The sequence below is a fragment of the Episyrphus balteatus genome, chromosome 1, assembly GCF_945859705.1.
Source record: "Episyrphus balteatus chromosome 1, idEpiBalt1.1, whole genome shotgun sequence".
Lineage (NCBI taxonomy): Eukaryota > Metazoa > Arthropoda > Insecta > Diptera > Syrphidae > Episyrphus > Episyrphus balteatus.
In genome coordinates this window covers 29,283,942-29,301,109 of record NC_079134.1, presented here as the reverse complement: position 1 = coordinate 29,301,109, position 17,168 = coordinate 29,283,942, and the positions used below count along the sequence as shown (strand labels likewise).

At 29.4% G+C, this 17,168-nt stretch overlaps 2 protein-coding genes across 5 annotated transcripts in view; both read left to right on the top strand.

The window, feature by feature from the left end:
* Positions 1 to 10,108, top strand: part of LOC129921512 (lysine-specific demethylase 6A) — a 132,562-nt gene extending 122,454 nt beyond the window's left edge. For all 4 annotated transcript variants that reach the window (XM_056003371.1, XM_056003372.1, XM_056003370.1 and 1 more), the window contains 5 exons: positions 1,891 to 2,855; positions 3,057 to 3,181; positions 3,435 to 4,064; positions 4,133 to 4,259; positions 6,065 to 10,108. In XM_056003371.1, coding sequence (XP_055859346.1) covers positions 1,891 to 2,855; positions 3,057 to 3,181; positions 3,435 to 4,064; positions 4,133 to 4,259; positions 6,065 to 6,268 — 2,051 coding nt within the window. In that variant the 3' untranslated portion in view covers positions 6,269 to 10,108. The remainder of the gene's footprint in view (positions 1 to 1,890; positions 2,856 to 3,056; positions 3,182 to 3,434; positions 4,065 to 4,132; positions 4,260 to 6,064) is intronic.
* Positions 10,109 to 15,008: 4,900 nt separating this feature from the next.
* On the top strand, positions 15,009 to 16,205 carry LOC129911846 (phospholipase A1-like). Its single transcript, XM_055989859.1, has 3 exons — positions 15,009 to 15,104; positions 15,165 to 15,420; positions 15,482 to 16,205. Exons 1-3 carry the CDS (start codon positions 15,062 to 15,064, stop codon positions 16,203 to 16,205), a joined length of 1,023 nt encoding a protein of 340 aa, XP_055845834.1. The 5' UTR covers positions 15,009 to 15,061.
* Positions 16,206 to 17,168: the final 963 nt, after the last annotated feature.

The following is a 17,168-nucleotide window of genomic DNA, read 5'->3' as shown; positions in this document are numbered from 1 at the left end:
ATAAGTTTTAGTGCATGCTTGATTCTAGTAGCGAATCAGAAAAAGAATAATAAAAAAAACAGCATTGCTTCAGAAAATATCCATATTTTGCAAATTTTATAGCTCACAAAAAAATTTGCTAAGTTTGCACATGATAAACTTGTAAAATTGCTTAGTTTTCATTTCGCTTTGCATAAGTTTAGTTGAATTTGAATTAATACCTCAGTGATGCAGTTCTTATACAAAATTTGTATGAACCTTGCTATCTTGCATGTCTTGGCTAATTGCTTCCATGTATTGGAATTTCCTATAAAGTGATTAGAAGATCTATAAAATTTAAGGATATTACAATTTTTCCACATTCCTTTAAAATTTAAGTCGCTATTTAGAACGAGAAATTGTGATATTTGTATGTGATTTGAGAGATTTTTCATTTTATATGACGACTTTAAATACAATGGAAAGTGAATAGAACCAAAAAATAACTTCACTTTCTTAGACTTCAGAAAACCTGAGGCATGCAAAATTTTCAAGAAAATTCTGTATCAATTTTGATTTAGGTTTTATATTTCCATTAAATTTCTAACAAACTAGATTTTAATTGGAACTTGTTAATAGATTTGTCTAAAAATCCAAATTGATATTTTTAAGATCGCATTTTCGCAATCGGAAATTCTGCCTCTGAAAATATTTTTTCCTTCATTGCTGAAAAATTGATACTTTAGTTAATTGGAGCTAACTTATTCGGAGTGAACTCTCCGCATTGAAAAACTGGATCTTAAAATTAAAAATTTATCACTTCACACATTCACAGATGGATAATTGATCCTGCTATTCAGCATTTTTTCCCTTGAATATTTGTACAAACAATTTCTTTATCAATTGTGAGTCACTTTTTTGTTTACGTAAATACAGGAAATGAAGAGCATACTATTAAACTAATTTAAATACAAGTCCGCGGATATACTTAGGGATTCATCAATCAATTGAATCCTTAGTGCCCCTCTGACGGAAAAACAATATATTTATGTCTTTATTTTAAAAATAAATTACAACGCTCAATGGAATTTATTTAGCACTCTGACATACAATTTTTAAATCAATTTCTCCACCACAGAAATTAGCTTTCCATAATATAGCCTACAAACTAGAAATATGTACTCTAACAAGGTTTACTGGGGTTTTAATTATTTCAATTGAGATCAAAGTTAACTGAAAAAAGTGACAGTTTTGTGAATCTGACTTCTAAAAGAGGAGGAAGAGGGGAAAAATAAAAAACTCAGATTACTATGCTGTTTGCCACTCAAAAAAAAATCAAACACTCGAAAAAGCAGGTTACTGTTAACAGACTGTACATAAGTCATAACAGGCTACTAATGCTGCCTTATCAATATGCATGCTCTGCGGCGTATTCTCTGAACTCTAAAGAGTAAGAAGGAAAAAGAAATCCACATCTTTTCTTTACATGCACTTCTCTTTAGATGCACTTTTCTGCCTTCATGGCGGAAAACTTTCCTATTTCGAAAGAGGAAAACATTGCCAATTCCATGTTGACTAGTGCATCAACCATCAAGTAATCGAACATATCGAGTTTTCATTTCATTCCAAATAATTCTCTGTTCAACATCAACTTGTAGATAAACAGAAGGTTCAATTTTCCACCTGGATGCAGTAAATAAAAAAAAAAAAGTTAACATAACTTTCTTTCTCATAAATTCGCTTCCATGGTTCAAGAATGAAACCAACATAACTCATTTAACCCAAAAAAAAAAAAAAATGCTTAATACCACATCGCACATGATTTTTTTTTGTTTTTTATCTTTATTTTTATCACAAAAAATAATCACTACACAAAAAATTCAAATGATGTATATGTGTTATCTTATGTTTTATATTTATTTCATTTGTCAGGTGTAACTGAACAGGAATTGCAGGCGATTCTCTCCCAGAAGGACCTCGCTTCCACCTTTGCTGAGGATATTCTCAAATCATTTACATCCGACGGTCTAGATATTAAGGAAGAATTCGACGAAAACTCACATGATCTCTTCAATGGATTCGATTCAACACCGCCACCCTCATCCGAACCAACACCCCAACAAACACCCACCAATCATAATAATAGCAATACAATTGTCACAAATCAAGTCAATTGCAATAACAATAACAGCAACAGCTGCAGCAGTAGTAGTAATTTTCGCAACAAATCACCGCCTTTAAAATGTGAAGCCACTTCAACGTCGAGTAGCAATAGCATTACCGGTGGCAGTGGTGGAGATCTCGATGGTGGTGGTCTATCATCGAAAGTTGGTGCTTTTGTTAAAGAAGATGCCGACATGGATGTTCGAGTGAAGCTAGAAAATAACTTTCTTGACGATGACGAACTGCCAAAATTTCAAACACGAATGACGGCTAAACAAGTGATGCAAGGTGTTAAGCAATTGTCGATTGATACAGCGCCGCCACATTGTTCGGTACTGCATATCGATGCACCACCACCAACGCCGCCTGATTGCCCGCCCCAGCGTTTGACCAAAGAACAACTTCTGCCACCGACACCCTCTGTGCATTTGGAGAATAAAAAACATGCCTTCAGTCCGCAACTGCAAGAGTTTTGTTTGAAACATCCAATTGCCGTGGTACGGGGGATGGCTGGTGCGTTAAAACTAGATTTGGGATTGTTTTCGACAAAGACATTGGTCGAAGCTAATCCAGATCATAGTGTTGAGGTGCGAACGCAGGTGCATCAAGCGCCTGATGAGAATTGGGATAATACGTTGGCGAAACGAGTGTGGGCTTGTATATCACATCGATCCCATACAACCATTGCCAAGTATGCTCAATATCAGGCTTCGAGTTTTCAAGATAGTTTAAAGGTGAGTTTTTGAGTTTGTTCCAATTAGGGAAATTTGAATGTGTTTAAAATGATGCTATCAACAAAATTACTAACTTTCGTTCTACTGAAGTTGAATTTTGAGGAGAAATTGTTTTTATCTGATTACAAAAACACACCAATTGTGTTAAAAATTGTTTTTCGAAAACGAGTTTTTCAAAAGTAAATTTTCTCTTTTTTCCAGGATGAACGTGAAAAAGGATCAGCAGGAGCGCACACAATGTCTGATTCCGATTCAAAAGACTCGATGAGCAGTTCAACAGTCAATGGGAAAAGGAAGAGGATGAAAAATGGGAGCAAAATGTTAAAGTAAGTTCCATAACTGAAACCGTTAAAATTGCGCACTTAGCTACATTTGTGTTTTAAATGTTTTTGCCTTTAAAATGCTCCCTCGTTTTGTGCTAGATTAAAATTTATGAGAGGTTTTCGCTAACGCCGCTAGAAATCCCACTTGGCGGAGTTTGATGGTAGATCTGTCAACAATTTTTTTTTAGAAAAGCATGAATATCTTTTAAAAAAACACCAAAACCCCAATTAACCCACTATTCTCCTTTTTTTTTAGATTCGGTACGAATGTAGATCTCTCTGATGAACGAAAATGGCGACCACAACTTGCCGAATTACAAAAGCTACCTGCCTTTGCTCGTGTGATATCTGCCGCCAATATGCTTTCCCATGTTGGTCATGTAATTCTGGGCATGAATACCGTTCAACTCTACATGAAAGTGCCGGGCAGTCGAACGCCAGGTCATCAGGAAAATAATAATTTCTGTTCGATAAATATCAATATCGGCCCCGGGGATTGTGAATGGTTTGCCGTACCCGATGCCTATTGGGGTGGCATACATAATTTATGCGAAAAAAATAATATTAGTTATCTGCACGGATCATGGTGGCCAGTGCTGGAAGATTTGTACAAGGAAAACATTCCAGTGTATCGGTTTATTCAGAGGCCCGGTGATTTGGTGTGGGTTAATGCTGGTTGTGTTCATTGGGTGCAAGCTGTTGGCTGGTGCAATAATATCGCTTGGAATGTTGGTCCGTTGACGGCGCGACAATATTCATTGGCAATTGAACGTTACGAATGGAATAAGTTGCAGGCATTCAAAAGTATTGTGCCAATGGTGCATTTGAGTTGGAATTTGGCACGTAACATTAAGGTTTCGGATCCAAAACTTTTTGAATTGTTAAAGTAAGTTATAAACACATAAATGTTTACTTGGAAGAGAATACTAATTTGTTTTTAATTTTTTATTCTAGAATGTGCCTATTGCAAACTTTAAAGAATGTTTTTCATACACTGGACTACGTCAAGTCAAAGGGCGTAGAAGTTCGTTTTCATGGCCGTGGAAAAAATGAAGCTTCTCATTACTGTGGCCAATGTGAAGTAAGTAAATGTTTATATACACAAATTACAACAAAACTAAATGCAATCTATGTAAATATGGTTTGTGTTTTGGTGAAACTCCGTTTTTTTCTTTAAAAAAATCCTGTAGTAAAACAAAAAATACTTTCTTGCGTGTTGTATTTTTACTGATCAAAATGCGAAGTTTCATCAAAGTACGGCCAATAACTCAAATCAATGAGTGTGTTTAACGAAGAAATGCGAAATAGAAAAGAGAAGGTTTGCGTTATCTTGAATCTCGATTCTGGCTCAACACGCGACAGCTAATTTAAGTCAACTCAAATCTTTTCTTACTCTTCAAGTAAGCCGAACTCAGATAAAATCGACTCTAAATTTTGTATAATCCGATTCGGAGTCTTTCGAATTAGATTAAACGAAGTGGAGTTAAAATTCGAATTGAGATGAGCTATTCTAAGTTGAGTATCAAATCTAAAGCCGCCGAATCTGATGAAAATCTGTCTTCCGATCGCAATTTTAAGATTGTGCCAAATTTAACTCCTATAAAAAATTCTTTAAGAGACCTACTAAAAGGAATTCAAGAAAAATAAAATGAACTACTGGGTTGCACGAACATGCTCTTTAAAGTATTTACATATAAAAACTTGAAAAAAAAAAACTAAGTAAGAAAGTAAATCATTTTATTTACACATTTATTAAAAAAAACGAAAAATTCGTTTTTTAAAAGAAAAGAACAACACCTAAAAACCAATTGAGCAAAAAAAAAAACTTTCAAAATCGTAAGAGCCGTTTTTACAAAAACTAATTTTTTATAAATCACTTTTGGATACCATTTTTAAGAAATTACCAATCAATGTCCGGTTTTCGAAAATTTTATTTTTCAAAAATACAAAGACTAATTTTTTAAAGATTTTATTTTTGGCTTGAAGATAAAAATCCTCAAGTTATGATCAACTTCGAGTGAACAAAATGGCCCTAAGAGACCTACTAAAATGAATTCAAGAAAAATAAAATGAACTACTGGGTTGCACGAACATGCTCTTTAAAGTATTTACATAAAAAAAACTTAGAAAATTTATTTGAAAAAAAAACTAAAACTAAGATTTTATTTAAAAAAAATTCGTCAGTAGTTTCGGAGAAAATCGGATTTAAAAAAAAAAAAACCGTTCTATGGCAGGTACCGTTAATAATGATGTTTAAACAAATTTTTTTTCATTCAAAGATACATCTTGTCTTAAAACTTAAATTTGAATTTTTGTAACTAAATCGTTGGAGCCGTTTTCGAGAAATTTTAACTTTATTGGTCCAAAAAAAATAATAAAAAAAAACCCTCTGTAGAGTAGCCAAATAACGCTACATACCAAGTTTGACATTAATAGGTCCATGCGTTAAAGCTGTAGCTTCGTTTACAGACAGACAGACGAACTTCCGGGCCCCACTTATCTTGTCATGAAAGATGCCAAAACTGCTTAGTTTCCGATAAGTTTTTAACCTACAATTTTAATGAATTAAAACGTTGACGTCTGATCGTAATCATGTGTCGTATGAGGTTGTAGATAAATTTGGGGCTAAGTGCTTCTTTATGAACATTAAGCTGACTTATTAAACACATCTCTTGGTTTTGATTATTAATTTTCTTCAACTATAAATTTGCATTAAGGTTTTTAAAAATTCTAACATGATGTTTTTAACATAAAAACTAACTTTCGTTCTACTGATATGAGAGTGAAGAGAAATATGTGCTTCTGATTATTAATTTGATTATAAATCTTTCTATTTAAACATAAACCAGATTTTCTAATTTTTGTTTTCTCTTCTTTATTTTCCAGGTGGAAGTGTTTAACATTCTTTTCATTCGTGAACAAGAAAAACGTCATGTTGTTCATTGCATGAGCTGTGCCCGCAAACAAGCACCGTCCTTACATGGTATAGTTTGTTTAGAAGAATATCGTTTATCGGAATTGTGCCAGATCTATGATCAATTTACCCTTTTCAAGCCACCAGCTCCACCAAGTCCAATAACAAAAGTATAACATTAATGGATCATAGTTCAATTTGTTTTCTTTTCTTCTTTCTATATTTTCCCACAAAAGTATGTCTGATGAAAAATTGAAAAAGAAAGTAAAACCTTTTTAGTATTTTATTGTTGTAATAATTTTTATTTTTATTTCTCAACATCTCTTTATCATCTACATGTTTAGAATATTTTATTATTATGTAAAAAAAACACACCCAATTTGTATTTTTCATAAAAAAAAAGTTATACATAAAGCGATAAAAAATAAAACCAACACAGTCAACGCTCCCGTGCATATGTACAGAAAAAAAAAGATGACACGTACCATACCATTTAAACATTATGTTTATTGTTGAATGTAGATTATATTATATTAAAAAAACAAATTATACATAATATTTAATTTATTTATTATTTTTAAACAAAATCAACAACAAAAAAAAAACAAGCAATTTAATTTTAAAATCAATTTAATAATAATTGTGTTATTTTTCATCAACAAAAATCCAAAATTATAAATATTATTAAACAAAAAAATGTAATCTAAAAAAAAAGAAAGAGCTTTTGTGCTCACTTCGTCATCTTAGATTAAGGTTTTTCTTTTATTTCTATTCATTTTTAATTTTTAGTTAATGACAATTTATATGTGAAACATAGTTTTTAAAATTAAACAAAAAGGAAAAATCAAATACAAATTCTTTGTAGAAAGTCAACTTATTTTTGTTATTTTTTTTTTTTTAGTTTCTCTTCGAACAAAAAGAAACAAGATAATTTAATTATATATAACCCACATTTTATACTCGACTTACATAAAACAAATCATAAAAAAGTAACATTAATTTCCAAAGAAAAAAACACTTCATCTTCATCCATCTTATAAAAAAAATAAATGTATGTATTTGCAAATTTAATTTTTGTTTATTAAAAAAACAAAACAAAATTATATAAAATATACATAAAATTGTATAACAATTTATACTTACAAATTTATAAATAAACAAAAAAACATACATACATTAAAAAAAGATACAAAATGTGCAAATGCAAAATTATAAAACAAATCGAACAAAAATGTATCATCATTTTCATCTCATCTCTTCATTATCTCATCTTCATCATCATTATAACAAAAAAAAAAAACATTTCCCTCCTTTTTCTCCCCCTCCGTAATCATCATAAAAATAGTTAAAAAAATATGAAAGAATATTAATTCTTTTAAAAATTGATCTCAGTAAAGAATGAAACAAAAATGGAACAAAGGGTGTAAAATGGAATTAGAAAATTTAATTATAAAGAAACAAAGAAGAGAAGGTGTAACAAAAAAAAAAAACAAAAATTGTTTATATCTTGTAAATACGAGTAATATATATAATAGAAATTTTAATTTCTTCTTTTCTCATTCTTTTCAAATGTTAAAATTTAAATGTGTGTTAAGTATTTTATGCAAAAAATGGCAATAGAAATATCCTCAAAGGAGGAGAACTCATCATGGTTGGCCCACCATGAAAAGTCATCTCATAATTCGATTTGAATATATTTTGAGTTCAATTTATTTGAATGTTGTTCTTTTGGGAAGATACACTTACCCAGTGATTTATGAGTTGTCCATGATGACTTGTCCCATGATAAGCTGTGCAGTGATTATTTGAGTTGAAATCGAGTTGGGTGTTGAACGTTAACTTTGTTCAAGGTTGTAAATATTTACGATGAACTTACAAAAGGGGTATTCGATTTTCGCTATCTATTGATAATTGGGACCGTATATATTATCCTTAAAAGAGCAACATCAAGGGCTATGAAAATAGGCATCGAACGAAACCCATTTATTTTCATCTTGCATCATCATTCATTATGAAGGTTTTGTGTTGAGGCGAATCTTTGATCTTGTCTCGTGACATAATATTGATAAAAAAAATTGCCTTAATCAAAACTTGGAAACGTGAATGAGGCTGAAGATGAAGTTTTCTTTTGAGCCTACAACAAAAAAAAGCATAGAAATTTTGTTATACTGGATTGCATTTAGGAGGGTATTCACTCCATTGATTTTCCTTAAACAAAATACGGTAATTTTTTCGTACAGCACGCAGGGAACCTGCAATGTAAATTGCTTTCACGTTTTTTTCGCATTATGTAACATTAAATGAAGTTGTTATCGACTTCACTCACACTCCACCTAACGATTTCAATTGCAACAAAAAAGAAATTGAGCTATCAATAAAATGAATTGATCGAAAGATAGAAATGACCCTAACAACTATTACAATTGATGCTCAATTCACTCGATTTTGGGAACCGAACTGAGTAGGATACCAAGTGTAGAAACGTTAGTCACTTGATACAATCAACGCCAATCGATACAAACGAGCAGTGGCAGAACCTTATTTGGTTCAATCGATCGTTCTCCATTGAACACCGATGTTTGATGTCGATGCTCGATTGTATCAAGTTCATGCTGTGACCGGCGGACTTTGCGATACTTTCGAATAACTGGCGAAATTCTCCTAAATGCAAGATTTACAAAGTAAAAAGCTAATGCAGGAAAATGCGCAACATATATCAACATTTTCCCAGATTTGTATGCAGTTGCGCAAGAAAAAACGTGTAACCAAACTGGAATTGTATTTGGTTGCTCAAGGGTAATAGCTAAATTAGACTTTTTTGTTTCCAGAAAAAAAAAACCTTGCCAAAAAAACACCTGCTCACACTTTCAAAATGGCAGAAAAAACATGGCTAAAGTAATGAGTCCATTTCGCTAAAATTCAATTTCAAACCTTAACCAATATCTCAACAAAGCCTTACCACCATTGCCTAAAATAAATTAACACATTTTTATATTTTTTACTTTCCAATCGTTCGTCGAAAGCAATTGCAAATTATTTTTAACATAATCTATAGGTGCTTACAATAATTCTATGAATATTTTCTTTAAAAAAAAAGAGAATAAAGATTTTAATTTGCTTCTTTACAAAAAATGTAACTAAATTTAAATTGACTTTTCTGGTTAAGTTTGTTAAACAAAAAAAAAACAACATATATGTTGTTTAAAAGGATTCGAAGGAACTTCCGTTTTAGGTATCAAAAAATCGATCAAAATTAAATTTTAATCAAAATTATAACAAAAAATAAAAGAAAAAGAAAAATTAAAATTTTAAAAATTGGAAATAAGAAAAATTTTAATTAAAAAATTAATTAATTCGAATTAAAAAAATAAAAAGAAAAAAATATAATAAAAATTTTCTTTTTAAATCAATTTGTATAATAATTTTAATCTAATTAGTAATTCTGTATAATCAATTCGAGAAGAATGAAGGAGTATGGAAGTTTTGTTTTTTCTTTTGTTTGCTGTTGTTATCCACTTCAATCACAATCGCAGTTTTATTTTGTATGTTATCCATGTGAATGGAATTATTTAATTTAGTGGTTTAATCCACATGAATAACATTAATCGAACTGAACCTTTTTATCTTGCTTAAAAAATAAACAAAAATAATTTCCTAAAATTCCTACCTGGAGAGAGGGTATTTTATTTTTGTCAAAAGCTTTGAATGAAGAATATTGTTTGTGTTGAAAACGTGTAACAACTAAATAAAGAAAAAATAAACGATATAATATATGACCAGTAGTCACTGCCAATAAATAATTGAAAAAAAAAATTAAACAAAAAATAAAAAAATATAAGAAATATAAAAAATAGTTAAATAATGAATGAAAAGAAAGGTGTGTCCTTTTTTTTGTGGATTGTAAATACGTAAATAGCGAAAGAGTGAAGGAAAAAAGCCAGCGTGTTGTGTGTCCTTTGTGAAGAATCTTTGTGAGAGAAAGCGTTAAGAAAAACTTGTATGCATCATTTTTTTTTTAACAAAAATTCTATAAAACAAAAAATAAATAAACAATCCCATCTGAATGAAAATCTTTTCATTACAAATATTGAAGACAGAAAAAGAAATATGGTGTGAATAGAATGTAAGGATATAAAACAAAATACAAACAAAAATATACAATATTTTTCTAAACTTAAAATTCTTAATCGACAAAAAATTATTATTACACAAAAAAGAACAAAAAAAAAAGAAAACATGAAGGAATATGTGCCGCCATTCTGAATTGTTTAAAAGAATGTATATTTATTTAGATTTATTATATTTTTTAATTAATTTGTTAGGATATAAATGTTTAGGAACGATTGGATTTGGTTGCAATGTTGTATTACACTCTCGCACACAATCATTCAATACATAAAACACACACACACACCTACACACAAAAACACTCAACTTACAAAAACTAACTTACTTATAAATAATATAATATATATTTTTGATTTGTAATTTTTCTTATCGTACATACATTATCATTAGTACCATACCATATAACATAAAAATATAATATAAATATTAATTATAAATATTTAAATAAACATTTAAAAATTATATTAATTGCGCTGTATTTGTATAAAAAACAAAAAAAAAATTCTTTTTAAACAAAAACAAACAAAAATATTGTGAAGAATTATTATTATTCATTTATAACAAATGAAACAAAATATTAAATATATTATTATTATTATTATTCTGTATCATCATTATTATATTATATTACGTATCTATATTATAAATAGAAAAAAGTATTTTTAATTAAACAAGAAAAATTAAAAAAAAAACACACAATATTATTGCATTAAGTAAATTAAATTAAATATACTATTAAAAAACAAAAAAAAAAAAAAAAATAAAACGCTCTTATTATAAATATTGTAAAAAAAAGCAAAAACAATGATTATAATAATATAAGAAATGGCGCGAATTAAATTTTAAACAAAAATGATTTGTATATAGTTCAATCGTATTTGAAAAGCAATGAAATAACGAAAGAACAAGAAATTAAAACAAAAAAGAAAACATACAAAAAAAAAATAATTAAAAAAATAATTTTTTTGAAAAAAAAAAAAAAAAAATGTTTTTTGTTATTGATGGTTCATGGTTTTTATTTTTGGTTGGCATTAAAGGGAAGCAAAGTCCATGGTTAAAACGTTGAAAAATTCTTACTTTAAAGTTCTTAACACACATTATGAGTTCAAACGGTTTAGGTGTTAGGTAGGTACAACAATAACTCTAAAAGTTCGAATAGCATTTTGGTTTTATTAAGTGCTTATGATAGGAGACATGGGAGACTTCGAGATTATAATAGTGATAAAGTCTTTTACATAAAACGATTCAAACGTGGCCATTGTTTCCCGTTCCGCTTAAGGTTGTTAGCAGTTTGGTATAGATTGCAATTCAAAATTAATATTAAACTATTACGCTGGGTCCACACTAGGTTGATCAACACGTTCAGCATATATTCCAAATCGACATACTAAACAGTTAAACAATTCCAAACTTTTCTACCTGATGCATTATGTATGTACATAATACATACATATATGCCAGATCTGAGCCTACACATCAATTCATTATGTCGATTTGGAACGTATGTTGAACGTGTGGACCCAGGGCCCCTATTTTGTAAAACGATTATCGTTGAAACTACTTCGTTCTTATTTAAATGCGACTGTCATTGGCCTATCGTTTGCCTTTCGTTTTCGTTTGGCATGCTTAGAATAATTTGCCAAACACCGAAATCAATTTTATTTTCACTGATTGCAATGAACATACAAAAATATTAAAATACTCAAATATTAAAACGATTCGTATTTATTTTATTAAAGCACCACAACTCAACAAAACGATACAACAAACAATTGAATTCAATCTTCATTGCCAATTCGCAGAGATAAAGTTCTAGGAGAGATGATTTTCTTCTTTAAACTCGTAAAATAAATAGTTGAAATCAAAAAATACATCCATAACTCCAGTTTTATGATGTTTTTGAATAGAAAATATATATCGTCGGCTTAGAGTGTAAACCTGTTAACTCCACATAAAAATGATTTCAAAAATTGATTAAAAATACAAAAAGCTTTCAAATCTTATCAATTCTTTTACATAATAGTATGAAATCTAAGGAATAACTTTATTCTGGTATGAATTAAATTCAAACATTTAGAAATATTTTATTTTTTAACAATTTTGTCACTAGTGTAAAAGTGGAGTTAGCAGGTTTACACTCTAAGCCGACGATATTATGAATTCCTCAACGGCGAACTACAATATATTTTAAACTAATACGAAAATTTTAGTTCGTTGAGTAAACTATGGTTTCTTAGTGGAGTAACTAAAGCTCAAAAATTGGCAATATTAGGGAACCCGGCCGAACAGCTTAGATTTTGATGATCTTTTTTTTCAAACGTCGGTAATTAAAAATACTTTAAAGTCTATAGATTAAAAATTCCCGGTGTTGCCGTTTTGGATTTTTAAATTTAATTGAAGATTTTTGTGAACAAAAACAAATTTTTTTCAAAAATTTTTCTTAAATTTCATAAATTAATTGATGCCAAAAGATTGTCTAGGAAATTCAAGGAAAAAAATATATGGGAGTGAGGGACAATCTTCCATAGTTCAAGCGATAGATGCAATTTTCTTATTAATTGACTTCAAACACAAAAAAAAATATTTGAACACAACGGCAACACCTACAATATTCAAATATACATTTTTTAAAAGCTAGAAGCTTAGTCATATATGTAAATTTAAAATTAAGTTAATTGAATGAACGGCTTTTGAAAGAATGGTAATTGAACTCAGATTTTTGAAAAAAAAAATTATTGAAAAAATTTTAACATGTCGTTTTTTAAACTTGGTCGTAATATAAAATGCATTTATTTTCAAATTTTGTTGGCCGCATTTATTATGATTTCAAATTATAAAAGGAAATGTCAATAATATTGACATATTATGTATTACGGTTTATGAAAAAAATTAAAAAGTATTTCATTTTCGAAGAACTTTTTTTAATAAAAGTTGAAAAAAATGTAACTTATTTTTTTTTTAAAGTTCAACATCTTAACATAAAATTATTTTTTATTCATTTAATAACCCTTACTGTTGAAAGTTAAATAGCAAAAATTTAAAGTTCCTATTTACCACAGTCTTTGAGAAAATTAATTATTTCAATGCAAAAATTCAGTTTTAATAAAAAAAACCATTGAAATTGAAGTAATTTTTCATTTTTTTCAAAAGTGTGATATATTTTACCTTTTTTGCTTCCAAATTCAACTGATAATATTTATGGCCAAAAATTTTTTTTAAATAAATTCATATTTTATTAGAAAAAGTTTGGAAAAAAGTCATTTTAAATTTTTCTAATAACATTTTTTTTTTAATTCTGAGTTTGAGGACCATTTTTTCAAAAAGTCTTGATTAAATTTAGTGGATTTAAATTTAAGAGATAAGAATGAGCTTCTGGCTTTTTAAAAATGTATTTTAAAATATTGTAGGTGCTGCCGTTGTTTTCAAAATATTTTTTTTGTGTTTGAGGTCAGAATGTTAGAAAATTGCATTTATCGCTTAAACGATGGAAGATTGTCCCTTACTGCCTTTTATATATTTTCCTTAAATTACCTAGAGAATCTTTTGCTATCATTTGTTTTATGAAATTTAAGCAAAAAAAATTAATTTTAATTTTAAAAAACAATACGGCAACACCGGCAATTTTTAATCTATAGACCTTAAAGTATTTTTTACCTACGTTTTAAAAAAATAATCGTCAAAATCAGAGGTGTTCGGCCGGGTTCCCTAATAATTTACTTTAGTTACTCTACTATCTAGAGAAGAAAACATATAGAATATTTAAATATTTATTAAGAAATAAAAAGAAAAAAAATTGGGCACCGGTAGGGATCGAACCTCGATCTCCAGCGTGTGAGTCGAATACTCATCGAAATTTCTGCACTTGTAGGGTTTTGGTGATCACTTTACTCATAGCAAAGAATAGGTGATGGTCAAAAGTGACAATCAAAAAGGTGACAATCAACTATCACCTTAGCCGATTCCACCCCAGCCTTATCGGGAGTTTAACATGGAAGGTTTTCAACCTGGAATATTTTTGTTCGACCGGAATTTTCAAAGGTATCGTGAGTTTCACCCGAAGGAAATTTACATTTTCCGCAAAACTAGTTTCTTGTTCGGCACCAAAATTTAAGTGAGAGGAAAGCTGTCGACTACCTCGCATGCTCGAATATTACCTGAAAAAAAAAAGTTGAAAATACCGAGAGATGTTCGAGCGTGAACAACTTTTTGTCGGCAACTCACAGTAGGGGAAAATTGAAATTAAATTTTTCCGGAATCTTGTTCACGTGAAACTCACGATAGGATTGAATACAAAAATATAAACTGTCAGCTAGCTTCCATAGATAGCGAAATACGCAACGATTAGTTTTACCAGAAAAATTCAATTGGATTTTAACATTTTTTGCTAAATTCAAGCTTATGTTTAAGACGCTGTAGAACGGCAAGTACAATTTTTTTTTTCTTTGTTAACATTTTATGGCTGTGGTCATTTGATATATTTATTTTTTAATGCCCAATTTTTATCATGACCAGATGACCATTGACCACCCGTAGTTGATGTTTTATTTTTTGTAATTATTTTGCACAAAAAAACTAAAGTTTGTCAAAAATAAAAATTTCTTCCGCTTTTTTCGTTCATAGATATAAAAATGTATACTAAGATTTTTAAATACTGTTTATTGCATGTTTCACAGGAAAAATGTCCATGTAACATGTAATAAACTATATTAATTTGTTGTTTTAAACTATAATTAAAATGTGTTGTTTAAAATTTAATACGAGCGTCAGCAAAAATATTAAAAAATGACTATTTAAGCTTTTTAATTTTAATATCGGATGTTGTACACATCACCACCAGTGCAATGAAAGTTCATTTAATATTTATTACTCTTCAAATAGCTTTGGGTTTGTAAATTTTTTTTTTCTATTTCTATGGAATTTTCCGAAGATTTGACTATTTTGTAGGCTCCACTTTCGAACTATCTTACATCTTGCCTGATGATGTGGAAAGTTGGTATGTTGAATATTTGAATGATAACATTACTGAACCAATGGTCGAAAGAAGTCTCGTTGAAAATGAACTAACTTCTCTGGAGAAAGACCCAGACTTGCTTAAATATTTTTTATGGACTCAAGATAATCCAACCAAGGAACAGCGTCTAATTCTGGGAGATCCCTCAACTATTCAACAATCTCATTTCAACAAATCAAATCCGACAAGGTAAATAAATTTGATCTTTTACTCGATTTTGTTCAGAAATAACTCTCTTGATCGTGAATAGAATTATGATTCATGGCATTCGTTCATCGCACAAGTCCGAAGTTTGCACAATAATCCGAGATGCACATTTGAAGAAAGGACCTTACAACTTCATCTGCATGGATTGGTCTAAAATCGCATACAAATCAATCCCCACTTCACGTCTCTGCATGCCAAGTATGGGCTATGATTTGGCAAAGTTCATAGAATTCTTGATTCAAGATGGTGGAATATCCAAGAAAAATTTAATTGTCATGGCCCACAGCTATGGAACACATATTGCTGGAAATGGTGGAAAGTATTTAAAAAAATGGAATAACACTCTACCCCTGATTATTGTATGTGATCCAGCAAAAGCTTTATATACATACAAAGATTGTTCGACAAGAATTTGTTACACTGATGCTGACTTTGTATTGTCAATTCAGACAACTGTAACAACTGCTGGATTTGCTAGGCCAATTGGGGGCGGAGCTTACTATCCGAATGGTGGATATAATCAACCCGGATGTCCAGATGACAAAAGTCATTATTTGTGTAGTCATTTAAGATCGTATAAATATCTTGCTGAGGCTATTTTAAAAAATGATTTTCCTACTATTGAGTGTAAAAGTTATAAAAATGCTTTGCGTAAACAATGTGGAAATACTTTTAGTTCAATAAGAATGGCGTCAGAAGAAAGTTTTGGAAGAAATGGAACTTTTTATGTACCAGTTAATAGTAAACCACCATATGGGAAAGGATAATTATTTTGTTCTTATAAAATAAAAATGTTATCAAACATTTTCTTTCAGTTTTTTTTTTTTTTTTATTTTGAGAAAATTAAGCTGGATTCCTTAAAATAGTAGGCTGATTTTATTTTTTCCTAAATGAGTTGATTGTTTTATAATGTCATAATGACTTCAAAAAGGATAATTTACTTAGGATATGACTTTTTCTTGATATTTGAATTAGCAATAATAGTACGGGCAAAATAGTACATAAAATCAAGAAATAAAAAAAAATTATTTTTACACTCATGAAACTTGGCAAAAAGTTTGCTTTTGGGATAAGAACCAAGTACAAAAAAAGTCTATAAAAAAATTTTGGTGAAAGGGTGTTTTTTTTTTCGAAGAGACAGTAAAATCTGCAATTGGTCCCAAAAAGCCAATGATTCGCGTAAAACGTGTAAGAACTTATATGTAAATGTTTAATTTGTCATCAAAACCATAAATAAAATCAATCATTGGCTTTTTGGGACCAATTGCAGATTTTACTGTCTCTTCGAAAAAAAAAACACCCTTTCACCAAAATTTTTTTTATGAAAACTTTTTATTTTTGCTTTCTATCTCAAAATCAAGGTTTTTACCAAATTTCATTAGGGTGACCCATCATTTTTGTTTTCACTTAAAAAAAACACCCTTTGAACTATGATATTTTTATACACACTTTAGATTCTTGTTTCTTATCTTAAAAGTAACATAATTACTAAATTTCAATAATGTACCACTAATATTACTCTTGTATTACACACTTTTTCAAATATACCCATATTTTCTTTACTTCTAAAAAAACACCCTTTCACATTAAAAAAAAAATGTATAGACTTACATTATTCGTAATTCCTATGGGAAAGAGAACATATTTAATGAATTTTGTAAGGGTACCATTTATACCATTGATTTTATCGGACTTATCGCGGATTTTTTAATATTTCACAAAAAAACACC